The 22,878-nt window shown below is 44.4% G+C and overlaps 1 protein-coding gene across 4 annotated transcripts in view; it reads right to left on the bottom strand.

The window, feature by feature from the left end:
• The window catches only part of PIP5K1C (phosphatidylinositol-4-phosphate 5-kinase type 1 gamma), a 193,796-nt gene that overhangs the window by 81,946 nt on the left and 88,972 nt on the right, over window positions 1–22,878 (bottom strand). For 2 of the 4 annotated variants that reach the window (XM_033956714.1, XM_033956713.1), the window contains exons 3-7: window positions 21,926–22,133; window positions 21,062–21,192; window positions 13,932–14,049; window positions 6,454–6,606; window positions 900–1,199 (exon numbers count right to left, since the gene is read on the bottom strand). In XM_033956714.1, the coding sequence (XP_033812605.1) occupies window positions 900–1,199; window positions 6,454–6,606; window positions 13,932–14,049; window positions 21,062–21,102 (612 nt within the window). In that variant the 5' untranslated portion in view covers window positions 21,103–21,192; window positions 21,926–22,133. The remainder of the gene's footprint in view (window positions 1–899; window positions 1,200–6,453; window positions 6,607–13,931; window positions 14,050–21,061; window positions 21,193–21,925; window positions 22,134–22,878) is intronic. The other 2 variants (XM_033956711.1, XM_033956712.1) reach the window with 2 other exon arrangements.

Below are 22,878 nucleotides of genomic sequence, written 5' to 3'. Positions count from 1 at the left end.
GCTAAAGGAATGGTCAGGGAGATATTACCACCACATTTACTGGTGTTCCACACACTTTTTGGTAACGCGGTCTATAAGTACAATGTTATGTTATGTATGCGTAAATTACTTGTGGTAATCTTACAGCTAACAGATTGGACTGGTGAAGGTATGACCATTTATTTGACTACTGTTTGGGATCATAATAGATACTTATAACAAAGGATGTACATTCGTTTGAAATGACAAGAGAAAAGTCAAAATTTCTCATGTCACTTTACGAACCCCGCCCTCCCAATTTTGTTTTTTTATCTCCATGCATTTTTAATAGTGCCCACTCTTCACACAGTGGACACACCCTTCCTTGATAGTGCATGCATATGTGCCCTCTTGTCAAAGACAAAAACCCTGAACAAAATAAAAATTCCCATAAACAGAACAATATAAAATGAAAAATTTCAAGCTGCACAGCTCTATTTGTGAGGTGGACTGATCGTTGGACTAGTATACTGAGCCTGATGGACCTTTGGTCTGGCCCAAATGTCTGCAGTACTACAGACAACTCTACCCACCATTTTTGAATTTGAAATTGATAACATTCTTGCTTAAACCCTTCCTCTACTCAACCCCCCAAGGACTGACAAGGGAGAAATTCCCTTTCCTGTGTACTATTAAGAAATCGTTCAGACTTTAACACAATTGCTCATAATCATCTCTGTGATACATATCTGCTGTGCTGGCTGCCAATGGGTCACTTACACAGGGGAAGCTGCCACAATAATGCCAGTTAAAAAAATATTTTAAATCTTCTTTCATTTTTACACTGGATAATTCTGCATACTCTTTGACATACACAAAGCACATGTAGTTTTCTTTAAAATAAGGAGAACCTTGACTGACGACTTCTGTTCCCAACTCACCAGACAGTCTCTCTGTAGAGTTTTCACCAGGGCACTGAAGGTGTCTGCATCCAGCATTAAACCCTCAGGCGTGTCCTGCATGAAATCTAAATCCTTGAATGTGGGGCTGGACTTCTCCCGCTCTTTCTTGGATGCCCGTCGTTTGTAGGTTGAACCTTTCATATCATACTTAAGGTGCATCTTGACTACTCTGGGCAAAATGTTGTTCATCACAACCATCCGGATGTTCTTACCACCTGACTGCACACAGTACAAGCCATAGAACTTGGGTAATAAGGTCCGTGGGTTCTGGTTCAGGTTCTATGGAGCAAAAAGAGGATTTCAAACATTTTATGCACTCACCCCCTCCCCCAAAAAAAATGTTGAAGGTTAAGCTGCATGTAAATAGGAGGGGGAAGGGGAAGGGAAAGGGAGTAAGGTACAAGGGAAAATATTCAAACTCTGTGATAGTGAAGCACGATACAAGTTTGATTGATACAATATAATGTTCAGAAACTAGGGATAAGATAAGACACAAGTCTATAAGAACCAGAACTTTCTGCCTTCCTGTTTCTAATCTAATCTTTAGGTTTGTATACCGCATCATCTCCACGTTCGTAGAGCTCGACACGGTTTACAGTAGGAGAAATAGGAAGGAACTACAACAGAGGGTTAGAGGTAGAAGTGTGAAGAAAATTTAGAGGACTTGGGATGCCAAGATATAAGAGTTTCCTTGATTCCTAAATTGGAGGGAGACTTACATTTTTTGAGAAAAGCCAGGTTTTCAGATGTTTGTGGAAAACTTGGAGAGAGCTCAAGTTCCGAAGAGGGGAGGTAAGGTTGTTCCAGAGCTCAGTGATTTTGAAGTGGAGGGAGGTCCCTAGCTTTCCTGTGAGGGAAATGCCTTTTAGCGAGGGGAAGGATAGTTTTAATTTGTGGGAGGATCTGGTGGTATTAGGGTTTGAGGAATTCCAAGAAAGAGGGATAAAGGGAGGGAGGATACCATATAGGATTTTGAAAGTTAAACAGGCGCATTTATAGTGGACCCTGGCGATTATCGGAAGCCAGTGGAGCTTGGTCAAATTTACTTTTAGTGAAGATGAGCTTAGCCGCGGCATTCTGAATCCGTTGGAGTCTGTGGAGGTTTTTCTTAGTTAGGCTAAAGTAGATAGAGTTGCAATAGTCCAATCTGGAGAGGATGATGGATTGGACAAGGAGGGTAAAATGTTTTTGATGGAAGCAGGATCTAACTTTCCTCAGCATGTGAAGGCTGAAAAAGCATTTTTTTACCAAGGATTGGAGGTGGTCATTGAAGGACAATGTGGAATCAATGATGATGCCCAAGACCTTGCTCGAGAACTCAAGCTGCAGAGAGGAGCCAGAGGGTAGTGGGATGGAGGTGGGTAGGTGATCTAGTTCTGGACTGAGCCAAAGAAGTCTTGTTTTGGACTCATTCAATTTCATTTGCACAGTGTGGGCCCAGGATTGTAGGTTCATTATACAAGAGGATATGTTCTTAAGACAGGTCGGTGAGGTTCGAATCGGTCTCGAGGAGGATGAGGATGTCATCTGCATAAGTGTATATTGTTTCAAGGGGGGATAGGTAGAAGAGTTTTAGAGAAGACATATAGATGTTGAAAAGGATAGGGGATAGTGGGTGAATCCCTGTTTTTCCAGGTCCAAGCATTTAAGTCAGGCTGTGTTCATACTCCAGAATGTCTTATGTGTAATTTAATACACAATAGTTACCATGCATTGTAGGAATGTCACTGTACTTAGTCTTACTGGATATCTATATTGAGTTTTATGATACCTATCCTGGGTCAAAATATTTCACTTAACCCAGTGGAAATTTTATTGGGAAAATTATCGGTACTCCGTATAAGAGGTAAAGAGGCAAGGACTGTTTGCCAAAGCTTGTATAATGGGAACCAAAAGACTTCTTACAGTATTAGAACAGGCACAGCCACCTTCCTATTGGCACTAGTGAAATAAATTACACATATTATTGCTATTGGAATCGCAAGTTACAAGAAAATTGTTTAAATGTTAAACACAGTTTGTGTCCATATGGGACCTTTATATTCAAGTGCTTGTACTGAGAGCTCAGAGCTTTGTGCTTAATAGTTTGGGAGAATTTTCTATTTATTTACAGTACTTCTAGCCTGCACTATCCAAAGATCTATGCAGACATCTGATTACATTTCAAGCTCCTATGGATGGGAGGGAAGCAATGGGGAATTTAAAGGGAAAGGGTGGTAATTTGCTTTGACTCTTCTAGTGTTCCCCCCCCCAAAAAAAAAAACAACCCAAAAAAAACCCCCACCCAAAAACCACAACATAACCCTTCAAACAACAAAGATTTGGTGGGATTATAGGATAGATTGGGGGGGATTAGTATGAAAACATTGAGCTATACACCCCTCTATTAGTATGTTATTCATATTGTTCAGTAAAAAATTGTTCCAACTATAAGGATGAAACCCTGGACACCAACCTTAAGGGGATTATGTGATAGTGTTAAGAATGTTAAAAGGCACATGGCAATACAGAACATAATAGAATGCAGAAGCCAAAAGAATTTCCAGCTCCAAAAAGCCACCCCATTACAGCCAGTTAGAATCCCTTCAAGTAGATTTCCTCTCCAGTCCCAGATTTAGTACCAAATATGTCATGCCAATTAGGAACAGGCAGCAAAACACACAAAAAGTATTTTGGCATTGTTAACAGATGGATATAACTGAGCCAAGATAAAGAACTTCTTAGGCTTAACATACTGAGAATCTTCTCTCCCTCACTGAGAAAGTTATGTAAAGCCCCCAGCTGGAGCACTATGAGTTACCAATAGCTAACAGGAAACTGAAAACACAAGAAAAACTAAATGAATCTCAGGACTTGCAAGACTGAAAAGAAGTGAAAGGACTGGCTCATAATTTTTAGAAATTCCCAACATGGGTAGTTAACAGCCTAGAAAATGGAGAGCAAAGTTTTCCAGAAACAGAATAAAATCCCACTTCTCACAAACTCTTTAAGGACCAATTATGCTTAGCAGATTCTGCTTTGCCTGAGTCAGTAAAAAGAATGAATTTCTTGAGTCATGCAATATTACCATATATACTCAAATATAAGCCGAGATTTTTGGGACAAAAAAATAGCCCAAAAATGGGGGTTTCAGAGAACTTGCGGCAGCCAATCACTAGTGGCCCTCCACAGGGAAGGAGCGCGGGAAGGCTGCTTCTGCTCCAGTTCACCGCTGGACCATCAGGGATTGTAAAAGATATGCGGAGGAGGCGGGAGGTAGGTAAACGAAGGCACAGTCAGCCAGGACAGGAGGCGGGAGGGATCCCTCCTGTCCTGGCCCATTGCTGTACCACCAGGGATTTTAAAGGTACGCAGGGAAGGCGGGAGGCTGGGTAGAAGTTTTTAGAGTTGGCTAGGACAGGAGGCAGGAAGGATCTTTCTTGTCCCAGTCCACCGCTGGCCCACCAGGTAATTACGGCAGGCCCAGCAGAGGCCTGCAAGGCATTGGGAGGGAGGGAGAGAGTACAGGGCAGGCAAGGAAGGAGGGACAGGATGAAGAGCAGGGCAGGCAAGGAAGGAGGGAGGGGGACAGGATGAAGAGCAGGGCAGGAGGGAGGGAAGGGAGGGAACTGGTTGCAGAGTCAGGCAGGGAAGGGTACTTTAATATTAACCTCCCCCCCCCCCCCGGTTTATATTTAAGCCAACCTTCTTTCCTCCTTTTTGGGGGAAAAAGTTACTTCGGTTTATATTCGCGTATATATGGTAATTCATCCCTGAATTTTTAGAAGAGGTACCATTTTCCTATATTTCTCTCATGCATAAACTATCCAGTATCTGAGGGACTTCATGACACACTAAATGATGTAGACAGCTATTATATGCATATTAATTAGCCAATAAGATTTTTTTTTTTAATCCACTCTACTACGGCTCCCTCCCCATAACACGTTTCTCGGCGAGTCAAAAAGCCCACAGACAAAACAATCAAAGATAAATGATGTACTTTAACAATCCTCCCTTGATACAAAAAAGCTGTAAACTCAGAAAGAGCCCATCTTCCAGTATGAAGGAGGGGCATAATCATGTGTGGGCCATGACCCCTCCATGTTACATCAGACCCACCTATCAGCAGCTCAGGTGAATGAATTGGTGTCAGCAATTGAACTGCATTGTGCCCACCCAAGTTAACTCAGGTTCCACCAAATATCAGTTCTGGTTATGCCACTGGTCTGTAGGTTTTTGCAAATGCTTTCTGAGGAAGCTGTTTTCTGGACTGACATTATTTAAGTTTATGGCTAGTCCCCTCTTTAGCGTGTCTCATTCAATATGCAAAACAATGAGGTTAGCACATTCACAGAGACACTCCCACTTACACTTTCCAGGGCCTTTATGCTCAAAACTGGTCAGTTGAGCTGGTCTTGAGTCACTTAATAGAAACACAGATTTTTCTTAAAACTACAAAATTTAAAATGGTTAATTTTCTAACAAATCACATATAAGATAAATAGGGCAAAAGGTGGAGAAGCCAATGCAACTTATAAGCCACTGTGCCATATAAGGTCATTCAGGCTCAAAGTGAACATCAAATTTTGAATATTAAAGGGTAAAATGCAATAAAAATTATAAGATACATACACAATTAAACACACTGCCATATTTATGAATGGACAGATAGTCAAACTGGAAATTGCTCCTAAATTACTATATATACTTCCATGGGTCCCAAATTGTTCGAGATAAGTGCCAATTCTAAAATCAGTTACAACTCTATAACTCAAAAAGTTTTGATGAAAATTGATATGAAATTTACTATATAAATAATACTTTAAAAGTAATATGCAGTGATTGGATGGTGAGACCTTATATGTGGGGGTCCTTACGTGGTCCTCAGGTCTCTGAGCATATACTTATATAAGTAGTATACAGTGCGAGCATATTCTGATATGCGAGCACCTCCCCCCCCCCCGCTCTAACCGGCATCGCAACCCCCCCGCAAACGCCCCCCCCCCCCCCCCGCAAGAACCACATCGCACCCCCGTGCTGAAAGCGGCATCCGCCTGCCCTTCCTCTCAACACGCTCCTTACCCCTTCTGCTGGTTGTGAGAGTGAAAGCAAGCTCCCGCCTCTTGCCTGGGCTGGGCCTTGAGCATCTGCGCATGCTCAAGGCCTTCTGGCTCTCGTTCTCTCTCATAGTAATTTAGGAGCAATTTTCCAGTTTATATATTTCTGGTTTGCTTTATTTGTAATATCAACAATTTTCCCAGATTTCATCGAGAAGTGAGTCTTTTCTATTTTTTCACCCTTGTATTCCATTGTAAAATATTTTCAACATCAAAAGGATGTGAAGAAGGGATAGTAAAGTTTACAGGGGCAGACTGACCCACTCCTTATAAGCTGCCATTCCAGTGCATTCTGCTACTTGAATGTCTCAGTTAAAAGGTAAGACCATAAGTATCAGAGCACTGAGAGCTGGAAATGTCATACTCCTGGATTATGACAGAATCCACGATAACCTGGGGCCAGCTAGTCCATACACACTTTATCTCATACATACCATGTAATAACCTGGAAGGAGTTTTTGCAGGAATTCTGCCTCTTTGTGCATCACTGTTTTAATGATAAACTCATCATCACTGGTGACATAGAAGAGAGAGCCGCTGGCACCAGGATTGGAGAGTTCTATCAGTGGCTCATTGCACAATGAATACTAAAGGGGAGGGAAGGGGAGAAAAAAGTTAGATTTATTGTGAAGAACAATCTAGAAGGAAAGCAATTGGAAGAATCAATAAGTAAGAGACAATTGAGGTTGATATTCAGTCTGTGATGGTTAGTGGTTTTTAAGATGCCAGCCATAGGCAGAATTAAGGCCCAGATGCACTAAAGCCAGTGATTGTCGCAACGATCGCATTTGCCGACCCGATGCAGAAAACGGCTCACCGTCTGGTTTTCTGCACGATCGCTCATTCCCAATCTGACCATGCAAATAAGCTGATTAATATTTAAATGCCATGTAAACTAGTAGAGCGATTGATGCATCAACATGGCTTCCCGATGCACTAAAAAAGTGATCACTTTTAGCAATCCAAAAAAAAAAGCGACTGGACCAGTCACTTACCTGTCTAACCTTTTTTTTAATGGGAACAGATGCTGCGCATATTACACATGCATAATATCTGTTCAATTAAAAAGAAAAGAACCCCCCCACACCAATCACCACCCAGGATACAGAGGGAGGAGTCAAAGGCCCTGATTGGCTCAGTCAAAGGGTGGGACCTCAAGCTTCTGAGCCAATCAGGGCCTTAGGCTCTTCCCTGTGCACCACCATTTTGAAGTGGCGGACCTACAAGCGTGACAGACTGAGCTTCCCTCCCGCTTCAACTTCTCTAAAAGGGTATGGGGTGGGTTTGGAGGACAGGAGTGGGGTTTCAGGCTTTCAGTGGCAGGTGGAGTGGGCATCCCTCCTGCCTTTTTCAGAGGGGGGTAGGGGATGTTTGGGGGCATCTGGTGCGGGATTGGGTCTTTGGTGACAGGAGGGAGTAGGCATCCCTCCTGCTATTTTGCTGCCTTGGGGAGAAGGTGATCGGCATGGCAGGAGGGAGTGGGCATCCCTGCTGCCAATTTTTATTTGTGGGACGGTTCGGCATGGCAGGAGGAAGTGGTGTTTTTGCTGGTGCAGGAGGAGGATATTTGTGGTGCTGGTTCATTGGGGAGAGCTGTTGTCGGTGGGGGGGGGAGAGTGCTTTCTTCTTCTTTTTTGGGGGGGACAACAGATATTGTATGCATGTGTAACATGCACAGCATCTGTGCCCATCAATTTAAAAAAACTGTTTCCTGTCCTGAACAGCTGAGTGGCAGGAGGCTTCTCCTGTCTCTCAGCTATTCGGGCTTCCCCTGCCGGTTCAGTACATGTACGAGAGTTGCTCTCACAGTGCCCTCCAACCCAGCCCGTTGATTAACCGTTCCCCTTAACTGTATCAATGACATCCTGTTTGTCTGTCTTGTCTGTTTTGATTATAAGCTCTTTCAAGCAGGGACTGTTTTCTTATTCTTTGTGACTCTTTGCAGCGCTGCGTGCGTCTGGTAGCACTACAGAAATAATTAATAGTAGTAGTAGCAGCAGAGTCGGGGATTACGATGAACATCTGCGTGAATCATTTGCATTCAAATTTTTTAGTGCATCAATAGCTCTTTCTGAATCGGCCAAAATATTGGATCAGTGCAGCCCCACATGGTCTTACTGATCCTCTTAGTGCATCTAGGCCCAAGTCTAGATATTCAATGGTGGGTCATATCCAGGTGCCAGCACTGAGTATCTGGGTCAGTCTCTGACCTGAAATTATGTGGATGCTGGCTTTCAGTGCCAACACATCAAACAGACACAGATAGGAACTGCCTTTTGTGTGGTCCCATATGCCTGCTTATTTATGCAGGTACTGGCACTTAATAAAGACAGGGTCGCATTATCATGCCAGCTCCTCTTGACTAAACCCATGGACCACCCCGGCAGTAACCAGTCAGTGGTCAAAGCCCCATATTGAGCAGCATTCCTGGGTCAAGTACCACAAAACATAGTAAATGTCAACAGATTAAAGACCTGCATGTCCATCCAGTCTGCTCAACAAGATAGACAGAGCTGAATCTGGAATTCTGCACAGGTTCCACTTCTTCATAATTACCGTATTTTCACGTAGATAACGCGCACCCGTGTAAAACGCGCACACGGGTATAGCGCGTGAAAAACACAAATCTATGTACAGAAATTTTTATATACCGCGCACACCCGTATACCGCGCATGCTGCCCGACTCTCCCGTCGCCACCCGACTCTCCTCTGGCCACCCCGACTCTCCTTTCACCCGCCCCGACTCTCCTCTCCCCCTTGAAGTCTTGTCCCCACCCTGAAAGCCTGATGCCCCCCCCAACGTCCGATTCACCCCCCCCCCCCGCAGGACCGCTCGCACCCCCACCGCGAAGGACCGCTCGCATGCACCCGCACCCGGAAGGACCGCTCGCATGCTCTCCCACCCGCACCCGCACCCCCACCCTGAAGGACCGCTCGCACCCCCACAGGCTCCTGACCCCCCCATCATGTAGAAGCTCCTACCGGTGTCCTGCTGCTTCCTCTTGGCGGTCCCGACTCCCCGACACGATCGGGGCAAGAGGGAGCTCAAGCCCTCTTGCCCCAGCCAACCGCGGCACCCCCGACACGATCGGGGTAAGAGGGAGCTCAAGCCCTCTTGCCCCAGCCAACAGCGGCACCCCCGACACGATCGGGGCAAGAGGGAGCTCAAGCCCTCTTGCCCCAGCCAACCGCGGCACACCCGACATGATCGGGGCAAGAGGGAGCTCAAGCCCTCTTGCCCCAGCCAACCGCGGCACCCCCCGACACGATCGGGGCAAGAGGGAGCTCAAGCCCTCTTGCCCCCCGACTCCCCGACACGATCGGGGCAAAAGGGAGCCCAAGCCCTCTTGCCCCGCCGACTCCCCAACTCCCCGACAATATTGGGCCAGGAGGGAGCCCAAGTCCTCCTGGCCCTGGCGACCCCCCCCCACCGCTAGTTGTTCGGGCCAGGAGGGAGCCCAAACCCTCCTGGCCACGCGACCCCCTAACCCCACCCCGCACTACATTACGGGCAGGAGGGATCCCAGGCCCTCCTGCCCTCGACGCAAACCCCCCTCCCAACGACCGCCCCCCCCAAGAACCTCCGACCGTCCCCCCAGCCGACCCGCAACCCCCCTGGCCGACCCCCACGACACCCCCACCCCCCTTCCCTATACCTTTGTGTAGTTGGCCGGACAGACGGGAGCCAAACCCGCCTGTCCGGCAGGCAGCCAACGACGGAATAAGGCCGGATTGGCCCATCCGTCCCAAAGCTCCGCCTACTGGTGGGGCCTAAGGCGCCTGGGCCAATCAGAATAGGCCCGGGAGCCTTAGGTCCCTCCTGGGGGCGGGGCCTGGGGCACATGGTCGGATTAGGCCCATGTGCCTCAGGCCCAGCCCCCAGGTGGGACCTAAGGCTCCTGGGCCTATTCTGATTGGCCCAGGCACCTTAGGCCCCACCAGTAGGTGGAGCTTTGGGACGGATGGGCCAATCCGGCCTCATTCTGTCGTTGGCTGCCTGCCGGACAGGCGAGTTTGACTCCCATCTGTCCGGCCAACTACACAAAGGTACGGGGAAGGGGGGTGGGGGTGTCATGGGGGTCGGCCAGGGGGGTCGCGGGTCGGCTGGGGGGGGCGGTCGGAGGTTCTTGGGGGGGCGGTCGTTGGGGGGAGGGGGGTTTGCGTCGAGGGCAGGAGGGCCTGGGATCCCTCCTGCCCATAATGTAGTGCGGGGTGGGGGTAGGGGGGTCGCCGTGGCCAGGAGGGTTTGAGCTCCCTCCTGGCCCGAACTAGGGGGGGGGGTTCGCCAGGGCCAGGAGGACTTGGGCTCCCTCCTGGCCCGATATTGTCGGTGAGTTGGGGAGTCGGCGGGGCAAGAGGGCTTGGGCTCCCTTTTGCCCCGATCGTGTCGGGGAGTTGGGGGGGCAAGAGGGCTTGAGTTCCCTCTTGCCCCGATCATGTCGGGGTGCCGCGGTTGGCTGGGGCAAGAGGGCTTGAGCTCCCTCTTGCCCCGATCGTATCGGGTGTCGGGACCGCCAAGAGGAAGCAGCAGGACACCGGTAGGAGCTTGTACATGATGGGGGGGGGGTCGGGAGGCTGTGGGAGTGCGGGTGGGAGTGCGTGCGAGCGGTCCTTCGGAGTGGGGGTGCGTGCGAGCGGTCCTTCGGGGTGGGGGTGCGAGCGGTCCTGCGGGGGGTGAATCGGACATCGGGGGGGGAACTATGTAAAAAAAATTTTGTACAACGCGCTCACGCTTATAACGTGCGAGGGTATGCGCGGTACGTAAAAACCACGTATAACGCACGCGTTATATGCGAGAAAATACGGTAAACACTGGTATACGTGATCTCTGTCAATCCCTGTAGAAGTCTGCCTGGCACCAGACCCACCTTCCCAACTACTGGATTTGCTGTTGAAGCTCACTCCAGCCTTGATCCTGATCTTTTTTTTTTTTTTGGCCATCTACATGACCCAGACAGTAGAAGTTTGCCTGGCAATGGTCTTATTTCCCAACCTCTGAAGCTACTGTCAAAGCTTACTCCAGTTATTCAGTCATGTAAGTTTTTGCTTTAATTGGATTCAAACCCTTTTTCTGTACAGTGTTCTTCTGTGTTTATCACTTTGTTTTTAGCTAATTTTGAGAAATCCCACATAAACTGTTCTTGCTCTCCCTCTTCTTTTCAGTCATATGCTCTGTATTGAAGCTACCATATCCTAGTGAGATGAAGAATGCTTTTTAAACATTTTAAAATATTGGTACTTGGTAACACCTGTGGACAAGAGGAGAATTAACTGTTTACGTTTTCACAAGACATGCTTTGCAATTTGTTCCTACAGAAATGCCTCTGGCCACAAATTTAAAATTAAATCTTCAGGTTCCATATGTGAGTTTATCAGAATAGGCTAGATTTGTTCAGCTTTCTATACTTTCATTTAATCTCTAGTGAAATGCCCGCAATCTTGGGAGGATTCTTTCAAAAGACAACACCATTAAACACAACATGAAGACAATAATGTACATTCAATGGAGTACAATCGATTTGTTAGCAAGCCTTAAAAAAAAATTTAGTTCCTGTAAAATTAGCAGGTCTTAACCTATGAATTAATACAATTGTACAATTTGCTTGTAAAATATAAATATGTGTAGTGAACCAAAAATTCTATGAAAATCAGGGGGAAATCCACATTTTACTCAAAAACAAACTAAAAATGTTTTGCCTTTGGCATATCCCTACTTTCGGTCTGCCTATCTTTGTCATATTTTTCTGCAGTTATTTTCCTTGGCAGGAGACTTCAGCTTATACAGTGATTTTGTTTATAAACCATAAATTTTAAAATACATTTCCAGATCTGCTGCATCTCACAACCTGCTGCTGTAATTTTCCAATGATGCAAAACGTATCCGGAGAATCAAGCATAATAATGACAGGATTGGTACCTAAGGAAATTCTCAGGCCTTACAGCTTGAAACCAGCAGTGAAAGTTGCTAATTACTATACAATTCAATGCTAGCCTGCTAGTATAGTGGCAACCAGTGCTGTGGAGTCGGAGTCGAGGAGTCGGAGGAAATTTCGGGTACCTGGAGTCGGAGTTGCCAAACAATGCACAGACTCCGACTAAATTTAGATTGGAATTTTAAAAAAGCAAGTTTAAATGTCCCAATTCACAAAAAGTTATAATTAATGACTTCTCTACTGTAAGAATAAAGACCAATGCATGCAGTGCCTCACGTAACCGCAAAACGAACACGTGCTTCACTATATGGCACGCAACGCACAATTCGGAACACCAATACTTATAAATGTATTCTCCCTTGTTGTTGTTTACAACTTATTTCCAACGTTCAACAAGGTTTTCAATACCTCGTTGGTAGAAATCACCTGGTGTAGACTCGAAAAATTCATCCAACCAAGCTCTCCCACCATACGCACAACATCTTTTTATGCGGATGAAGATCTTGTTTCACGCGCGGGGTCGTTTGTTTACCGGAATCGGGGAGTCAGAGTCAGAAGTACAAAAAACTGAGGAGTCAGAGTTGGAACATTTATCTACTGACTCCACAGCCCTGGTGGCAACATAGTTAAATTACTGGTGAATAGCACGTGATGAGATGATTAAAGATGTGCAGGATTTTAATTTATGCAGACAGCATAAAGACAAGATCACAGCCAAACCTCTAGCTGTGTGGGTTGGGGGACAGGGAGAATGAAGGAATACAGGAAAAGTGAAGGCACTAGTCCTCTGATTTCGACCTATTAATATCACTGAAATGTAACAGTTTACAAAAAAAAAAAAAAGAATCCCAAATATTCTTAACTTTCCTAGTTCTTCTTGCCTTTCCCATACTAAAATGACCAGAAAGCACAAAGGATGTCATTACAGTTCTCAAACAATTCCACATTTGTGCCAGATTATAAGCATTGTATTAATATTGCAGGGTACCTTCATTTCAGTGTGGATCACCACAGGAAAATGTATGAGGCATTGTTCTCCCATATCTCTTCCTGATACACACTGAATCATATGGACTGCCTTCTAATGGCTTGTTTGCCTTCCTAAAATTAGTGTCACCTAGAAGGGTAGGTGATGGTAGTGTTCGTTGGGCAGCAGGACATGAACAGGATTGGGATATATCAAGAAATAAAATCCAAGCAATTATTCAAGACCTCAGTAATAATCATTCAAATCTCTCATGTACAAATGACCTTGGCTACAGTTGTATTGGGCAACAGGGAAGAAGGAAAAATGGCTGTGAATCAGATCACCAAACCTTTCCCAAACTGGATTTGGGCAATGCTTTTACCCACTTCTCTAGACCAGTGATTCCTAACCCTGTCCTGGAGGAACACCAGGCCAATCGGGTTTTCAGGCTAGCCCTAATGAATATGCATGAGAGAGATTTGCATATGATGGAAGTGATAGGCATGCAAATTTGCTTCATGCATATTCATTAGGGCTAGCCTGAAAACCCAATTGGCCTGGTGTTCCTCCAGGACAGGGTTGGGAACCACTGCTCTAGACTATCACCAAAATGGCAGGAGTAATTCTTCTTCCCAAATGCACTGATTTCCCTTTAAGGATGGAATAGCTACATTAACTATATGTACCCCCCTCCCCAGCTTAACAGACCTTTCAAAATGTATTGTCCAATTCTAGACCTTCCTAAACAAAATCTTTTTCCAACACCTTCACTAAAAATATGATGACTTGAGATCACCACTTGCAAAAGGCTGGCTTTATTCACACAGATCTCCTTGGATATGAGCTTTAATGCAAGTGTATATTTTAACAATTCTACCTAATACTTCTTGGTTGCTACATTTTTTTTACAATAATAATCCACATTCTAAGGTCTGGAGCTCCTTTTCCTTTCACAGATTTGGATTATGCATCCTACAATATTTCTAGATCTTACAGAGGGCAGAAACATACCAAATAGTCATCTGGACGAATACCAAAGAGCTCTCGAAAGTACCGGAAAGCCACTGGTGCATAGGTTTTGAATCTGAAGTCTGGATAATGATGGGCTGGTGTGAGGTTACTCCCTTCACTGTACAGAAAGGATACATAAGTCTTAGTGTCAAAGTTTGAAATAATTTTCTGCTCATCTCACACAAAATAATAAAGGATTTAATCCTTTATTAAATAATAAAGGTTAATATCAATAGAATTGATATTAACCTCCACCTTGACGACACCAACAGCAAGGACACGACTGAATTCAACAACTTCCTTACCTCTCTAGGCTACCCCTCACCCACCCCATCTCCAACCCACGAAAAAGGGCACACTCTAGACCTCACCACTTTCCTTGATCTTACCGACTACAAAACTTCAACCGACGACACTCGCTGGGAACAAGTCCCTTGGTCCGATCACTTCTTAGGGACTACCTGCCTCCCCATCTTCATGTCCCATCTTGACTCCCCACCCCACCCCTCTCATTCCATAACCTTTCGCAAAAAAACCTCGAGCAATCTATTCTGGTCCAAATTCCTCAACCAACTCTCCTCCAACCCTAGACCTACAGACCCCGAATCCCATTGGCGCAACTGGACTGCCCTCTCCGAGTCCACCTACCACTCCCTTGCTCCAATATCCACTAAAACCATCTCCTACCCCCGAAAGGCTCCCTGGTACTTACCTCTTCACAGAGAATTGAAACAGAAATGTCGCGCTCTAGAGCGCAAATGGAAAAAATCCAAATCCCCCTCTGATAGACACACCTGGAGGGTCAATATTAAACTTTACAATTCTACACTAAAAAAAGCCAGGAAGAACTTCTTCGGAGACAAGATCTCTAGATCCAACAACCAGATCAGTGCGCTGTTCAACATCTGGCGCTCCCTAACTACAAAAAAGGACCCATCTGTGCTCCCACCGTCTCTATCAGCCGATGCCCTCGCAAATTTCTTTAATGAAAAGGTTACCACCCTACGATCCTCCTTCCCACCCACAGTCTCCTACAATTCCCTGACCTCTACTGACCTCAACCCTACCTTACCAATATCCACCCCCATTCCCGCCGACAGATCTTGGACCGTCTTCGAGCCTGTTTCCGAATCGCAAGTCTCCAAACTCTGCCTCAAACTAAAAACCTGCAAGTGCACTCTGGATCCTTTCCCCTCCTATCTATTCGAGAATATCCCTACACAGGCCATCGCTTCCCTCACCGAACTCATAAACTCTGCCCTAACATCGGGCCTTTTCTCCCCCAACATGGGACACATTTCATTGACTCCTCTACTGAAAAAGGCCGAACTTGACCCCTCCATGCCATCAAACTACCGCCCTATAGCAAATATCCCTCTCCTAACCAAGTTATTAAAATCCATCATATCCACCCAACTCTCATTCTACCTAGAAAGATTCTCTATTCTCCTACCCCACCAATTCGGCTTCAGACCCAACTTTAGCACCGAATCCCTCTTGGCCTCACTAATCTCTAAGGTGCAACATCTCCATTCTCGCAACAAATTTGCTGTTCTCCTACAATTTGACCTCTCCGCAGCCTTTGATGTCGTCCACCACGACATCCTAATCTTCCAACTCTCCGAAATAGGCATAAGCTCCACAGTCCTAGATTGGTTCTCGAAATTCTTACGCTTCCGCTCCTACACCGTTAACACAAACGGTACCTCTTCCCCCCCCTGGAAGCCAAAATGTGGAGTCCCGCAAGGCTCACCCCTCTCCCCTATCCTTTTCAACATCTACATGTCCTCTTTGAAACTCCTCCATCTATCCCCCCTAGAAACTCTCTACTCCTACGCTGATGACATCCTCATCCTCCTCGAGACCGACTCGTGTATCTACATGTATAACGAATCTTCAATCCTGGGCCCAATCTGTACAAATGAAACTGAATGAGTCCAAAACAAAACTACTTTGGCTCGGCCCAATTTTAGATCATTTATCCACCTCCATCCCACTACCATCCGGCCCCACTCTTCAGCTTGAGTTTTCAAGCAAAGTCCTAGGCATCATCATAGACTCCTCTCTCTCCTTCAATGACCACCTCAACTCCTTGGTAAAAAAATGCTTCTTTAGCCTTCATATGCTGAGGAGAGTGAGATCCTGCTTTCATCATTCTCACTTCGCCGTTCTCGTTCAATCTACCATCCTCTCTAGACTGGATTACTGTAATTCCATCTACATAAGCCTAACTAAGAAAAACCTCCATAGACTTCAGCTAATTCAGAACGCCGCGGCCAAGCTTATTTTCGCAAAAGGCAAGTTCGATCACGTCTCCCCACTCCTCTCCAAGCTTCACTGGCTCCCAGTATACTCCAGAGTCCTCTATAAATGTGCCTGCTTAGTCTTCAAGATCCTACATGGCGTCCTCCCTCCCGTTATCCCACTCTTTTGGAACTCCTCAAACCCACACCCCACTAGACCCTCACAAAAACTGAAACTGTCTTTCCCCTCTATAAAAGGTATATCCCGCGCAGGAAAACTTGGAACATCCCTCCTCTTTAGAACCACAGAACTCTGGAACAACCTCACACCCCCGCTCAGAAATTCAAGCTCCTTCCAATCCTTCCGCAAACACTTGAAAACTTGGCTCTTTTCAAAAATCTAATTACCTCCCGTTCTCTAGCAACCGGTCCCTCTCTACCTTCTTAGTCCCTCTCCTTTATCCCTTCATTGTAGTTCCTTTCCTCTTAACTTCTGTAAACCGTGCCGAGCTCTGCGCTTGCGGAGATGGCGCGGTATACAAACCTAAGATTTAATTTAGTTTAGTTAGTTTAGGATTTCTAAATACAAACACATACATCCTGTTATGCACTGGAGTGTATTTATCCTCTCACCTCTGCAGGTAATTTCTTATATATACAGCAATTCATACACCTGAAACAGCATTTTAGAAACAATGTAGAAATCAAAACAGACATCCAAGTTTGGGACATCTCAAGTTCTGCTAGTATTTTAAACAGAATCTGCTAACAGAACCTGTTCTAAAATACATTGAGGAATGGATGTCTGGGCAGGGTGATGAGGGTATTTGTTTTAGAGCAGAGGTGTCAAACTCAATCACATAAGGGGGTGAAATCTAAAACATAGGCTAAGTCGTGGGCCAAATTTTTTATTAAGATACTTAGGGGTCCTTTTATTAAGGTACGCTAACCGATTTAGTGTACCCTAAATGTGCACCTTAATAAAAGCACCCCTTAGTCTTAATAGAAGTATAGGGTTACAACCTCTCCAACCCCACGCCGGCTCTGTGATGGGCCAAAATTTAAAACTTGGCGCGCATAGTTGTGCCGACCATGGCAGGAGCACAGCGTCACAAAGCGTGGCGGCCGTGAGACTTGAAGCATGTGAATCTACAGCTGATGCCTTTTTTGGAATGCCAAAGCCACAAATAATGCAGATTGATGCCCTAGCATAGCTTGAAAACTACCCCCCCCCCAAATTACAATTTTACAGTACATCTGAAATGCAAATACATGCATATGGAAAGGGGACATGATCTGGGTGTGTTTTAGTAGGACGGGGTGGAGGTGGGGTGGGGAATATGTACATCAATATCAAACAGATCGATGTCCTGGTATACACCTACTACCTATTAAGAAGTCGTTTTAGAAAGGTGCTCATATAAAGCAGCAGTCCACTTGGCGGGGGGGGGGGGGGGTTATGTCTCACCATACCCCCAAAAGCCAAAGTGAAAGGGATACTGAGTTCTGGGATAGAGAATGACACGGTGACAAAATTCATCACCGTTTCCCGTCCTCGAGGATAACCACGGGAAACTATCTTCATGTCATTCTTTAAGGAGAGAGGGAAGAATCAGAGTATGAATAGCCACAACCACTGACCCACAAGCTTTGCTTTGAAGAATGCTGGTGTAGAAGGACTGAGGCTGAAATAGACACTAAAAAATGACATGGGATTATTTCCCGTGGGGACGGGAACGGTGATGAATTTTGTCACCATGTTATTCTCTATTCTGGGACAGCTTCCAGAAAAATACAGTCATGTGTTAGATAAAAAGAACACAATGTCACCATTTGTGTGTTAGTTAAATAAATACCTGGGATATCAGCTTATCAAGGCAAATCGGAAGAGGCAGCCAGATTTACACAACAGACAAATTCAACAAGTACGGTCCAACAGAGCACAATGTTGGAAAGTGTGGCTGCTGCGAGGTGCGCAAATGTACAGATGATGCCTTCCAGCAGGCCAGCTTTATTACAATATGTGAATTGTGTGGCGGGCCAAATTCTACCACACTGAGGGCCAGGCCACAGTTTGACACATCTGTTTTAGAGCCATAAGCATATAAAATATCAATGGGGCCAAAACAGGCCTATAAACATACATAGTACAGTCTTGATTAGCTGATGTTAACAGTACTGACCCACTGTCGGATAAGTAAAAAATCAGATAGAACATAAGAATAGGCTTACTGGGTCAGACCAATGGTCCATCAAGTCCAGTAGCCCGTTCTCACGGTGGCCAATCCAGGTCACTATACCTGGCCAAGGAGTAGCAATATTCCATGCTACCAATCCAGGGCAAGCAGTGGCTTTCCCCATGTCTTTCTCAATAATAGACTATGGACTTTTCCTCCAGGAACTTGTCCAAACCTTTCTTAAAACCAGCTACGCCATCTGCTTTTATAACAACCTCTGGCAATGCGTTCCAGACATTAACTATTCTCTGAGTGAAAAAAATTTCCTCCTATTGGTTTTAAAAGTATTTCCCTGTAACTTCGAGTGTCCCCTAGTCTTTGTAATTTTTGATGGAGTGAAAAATTGATCCACTTGTACTCGTTCTACTCCACTCAGGATTTTGTAGACTTCAATCATATCTCCCCTCAGCCGTCTCTTTTCCAGGCTAACCATTTTAGTCTTTCCTCATATGATAGAGGTGTTCCATCCTCTTTATCATCTTGGTCGCTATTCTTTGAATCTTTTCTAGTGCCACTATATCTTTCTTGAGATAAGGAGACCAGAATTGAATGCAATACTCCAGATGAGGTCGCACTATGGAGCATTATAACATTCTTAGTCTTGTTAACCATCCCTTTATTAATAATTCCTAGCATCCTATTTGCTTTTTTGGCCACCGCCACACATTGAACAGAAGATTTCATCGTGATGTCTACAATGAAACACAGATCCTTTTCTTGGGCACTAATCCCCAAGGTGGACCCTAGCATCCGGTAACTATGATTCAGGTTATTCTTCCCAATGTGCATCACTTTGCATTTGTCCACATTAAATTTCATCTGCCATTTGGATGCCCAGTTTTCCAATTTCCTAAAGGTCCGCCTGCAATTTTTCACAATCTGCATGCATTTTAACAACTTTGAACAGTTTAGTGTCATCTGCAAATTTAATCACCTCACTCGTCATTCCAATTTCCAGATCATTTATAAATAAGTTAAATAGCACTGGTCCCACCCAGTACAGACCCCTGCGGCACTCTACTGTTTACTCTCCTCCATTGAGAAAAATGACCATTTAACCCAGGGATCTCAAAGTCCCTCCTTGAAGGCCGCAATCCAGTCGGGTTTTCAGGATTTCCCCAATGAATATGCATTGAAAGCAGTGCATGCACATAGATCTCATGCATATTCATTGGAGAAATCCTGAAAACCCGACTGGATTGCAGGCCTGAAGGAGGGACTTTGAGACCCCTGATCTAACCCTACCCTCTGTTTTCTATCTGATAACCAATTACTTTACATTACATTACATTAGTGATTTTTATTCCGCTTGTACCTTGCGGTTCAGAAGAGAACTGGACATTACCAGGAGGGTACTGAACTTTGCCACCTATCCCATGATACTTTAATTTTCTCAGGAACCTCTCGTGAGGAACTTTATCAAAAGCTTTCTGAAAATCTAGATACACTATATCAACCGGCTCACCTTTATCCACATGTTTATTCACAGAGTCATGTGAAAAAATTAGGACACTCCATGAAATATTCAGACTAGAAAGTTTCAATAAATTGCCTCAGATTTCAAGACCCTTTTTTGCACCTTGTTTGCCCTCTTTCCAAACCTCTTGGGAGAACAGAAACTACCAATTAAGAACCTCTGATCTAACCATTTTTAATAAAGTGCCAGAAGGAAGCATTTTCCATAGAATAAAAAGTTAAGGTAAACAATATATTTTGTACTACTCATACTGAACTATTATAATGCGAAACTCATTCTCAGTCCCCTCAACAAAGGTGAGATATAAATAGGAAATGCACTATAAAGCCAAAGGAAAAGAAATGCAAAAGGAATGTTTGGTTTTTTTTGTTTGTTTTTTTATTTATAATTTTGAATACTTTACAATATCCAACAATTCAGAAGAAAAAAGGAAATCACATAAAACAAGGAATGTTAAAAAACCCCACACTTTTTCACCAAAAGGATGGTGGATACCTAAAAGAAATTACCAGCAAAGATTATAGGAACCAGAATACTGGCAGAAGAGGGAGGGAAATACCCATAGATCAAAACCTGTATTAAGCAGTAAAAGTGGATAGTCAAATGGAATATTTTTCTGCTACTATCTGCGATTCATATCAGGTCTGTTTGTTCGGGTGGAGAAGTCCAACAAATGGTGTCCCCTCCTGAAGAAGCTCCAATTCGTGAAACTCGAGTTAGGGGTTTGAGGAGTGTCTGAGACAGCATATTTAGAAGCATTTTATTGATATTTGTAAATTGACTGGAGCAGCTGTGTGTCGGGCCACAGTAACTCCACCGTTTAGATAAGTAGATCTACATTACAAAAGTATTAAAGTCCAATTAATGAATATGATGGTATGAGATAGTGATCAGCTGTGATGGTCTCACTAGCAACCAGCTCCGTGTTTATCACTTATGGTTGGTTGTGAGTCTGAGCTTTTCACATGCATTTATATATGTATTATATTGTATTTTATGATTTAAGGTGATTAGTTATTGAGACATCATTTCAAGTAATCAAAGGGTAGCTCAGCTCTGCAGTTCTTTCAGCACATCACCGACAAGGAAGCCATCCCCATATGTATAGCAACCTTCTTTCCCAAAGCAAATCACAAAACAAAAATAAAAATAATTATATACCCACATCAATACCTTGGGAAGAAAATACTTTCAACCACATAGAAGTCCTGCATAAGGACATCTCTCTCTGGCTTGGAGCTCAGATTTCCTACCGTGTACCCGATACCTAACTGAATGGCCCCTTTCAGCGTGGAAGATGTAGTCTGTTGAAAAGGAAAAAAGGAAAAGTTTTAAAAACTCATCTTCCAGAACAGAGGCAGATCTTACAAGGCAGCACTTGATTCAATATACACAGACTAACCTCAACCACAAAGCACACAGACAAAAAAGAGTCAGCAAACAAACTGCAGGCAGGTAGTTCTGTTTTATGCAATTGTAAACCTAATGAAGTTATGACTAGCTTTCAACCATTCTCCTTCCTTCCTCAGCTAAACAATCTCAAGGGGAAGGCATATACCAGTTCCAAATGATAAATTCAGTTCCCAACTTTAAACATAATTTTCCAAGGATGGTGAACATGCTGTTAATGTCTTAATTATCTAAAATTGGTTATTTGACTATTTTGGGATGGTACTAACTTTTGGCAGTAAATGTGGGACTATTCCTAGTGAAAATTAAACCAAATGAACCTAGAGATAACACTAAGGGCCTCTTCTTCTAAACCGCGCTAGCGGTTTTAGCGCTGGGAGCCGCACTGAATGACCCGCGCTGCTCCCGACACTCATAAGAACTCTATGAGCGTCAGGAGCAGCGCAGGCCATTCAGCACGGCTCCCCGTGCTAAAACCGCTAGTGTGGTTTAGTAGAAGAGGGGGTAAGGCTGAAAGGGACAAGTTTCTTCATGCTACATGTTTTCAGGATGAATCTGATAAATGAAAGGGCCCCCATGGCTCTGCTGTCTGGGGGCATGCTGAGGGTGCAGGGGAAGGAATGGAACCTTTTTGTAGGTGGTTTCTCCTGAGGCGTCCACTCCCCGGTGACCAATCTTCTTCCCCGAGCCAGGCTGGCCAGACAGCGATGGGACCTGAGGAACACAGAGTGGTGTCAGGTCAGATCTCGCGGAGCGGGGCTGATCAGAATGGTGAACGCTGACTGCTGAAATGGATCAGACGGATGGACTGAAGAGGGAAAAAATGGCTCTTGCCCTGCACAGCACACCGATGCAACAAATGACATTCAAAGGGGTAATCAAACACTCAGTGCAAATATGCCACATGTCTGCAATTACCAATATTAAAAATGCATAATGAATTTCATGAATTTATCAGCTAAAATATTTCCACTTGGCAAAATGGCAGCACAGATTTCTAGCAGCTCGAGTAAACATCAATGATAACTGAATCTTTGAAGGCTGAATAGGTATATTTTTACCAGTATCCAAACAACCATATTCATATTGATAATTCATCCTACCACATACACAAACTTCACACAACATTGTAACTTTATTCCAAGATTATTGAAACATTTTTTAGACAAATGTCATCTCCAGGACTTAATTTCAATTTTTTTTTCTAAATTTACATGATTTTCTATTCAGTAACATAGGCCTCATGCCATAGTCCAATATACAGTTCATGCCATAATTCCTCAAATTTTATTAAGTCAGATTCTGACATAGGTATTTTAATTGGGTCTAATAAGAAAAGCTCAGGATACTTCATCGTGCTTTTTTTTTTTCAGGAGTTGCTCTAGATGAGTTGCATCAAGGCAAAGTAGGTATTTTCCTGTTCCTATAGGGCTTACAATCTACATTTTGTACCAGCCACCATGTTAAGGTTAAATGACTATCCTAAGATCTCATAAGGCCGTAGGATTTGAATCCTGGCTTCCCTGGTTCTCAGCTCTAACCACTGGATTACTCCTCCAGAACATGATCTTAAGTGACCA

Source organism: Geotrypetes seraphini, chromosome 8, assembly GCF_902459505.1.
Source record: "Geotrypetes seraphini chromosome 8, aGeoSer1.1, whole genome shotgun sequence".
NCBI lineage: Eukaryota > Metazoa > Chordata > Amphibia > Gymnophiona > Dermophiidae > Geotrypetes > Geotrypetes seraphini.
Note: the sequence above shows the minus strand (reverse complement) of the source record. Positions and strands in the feature narration are given on the sequence as shown.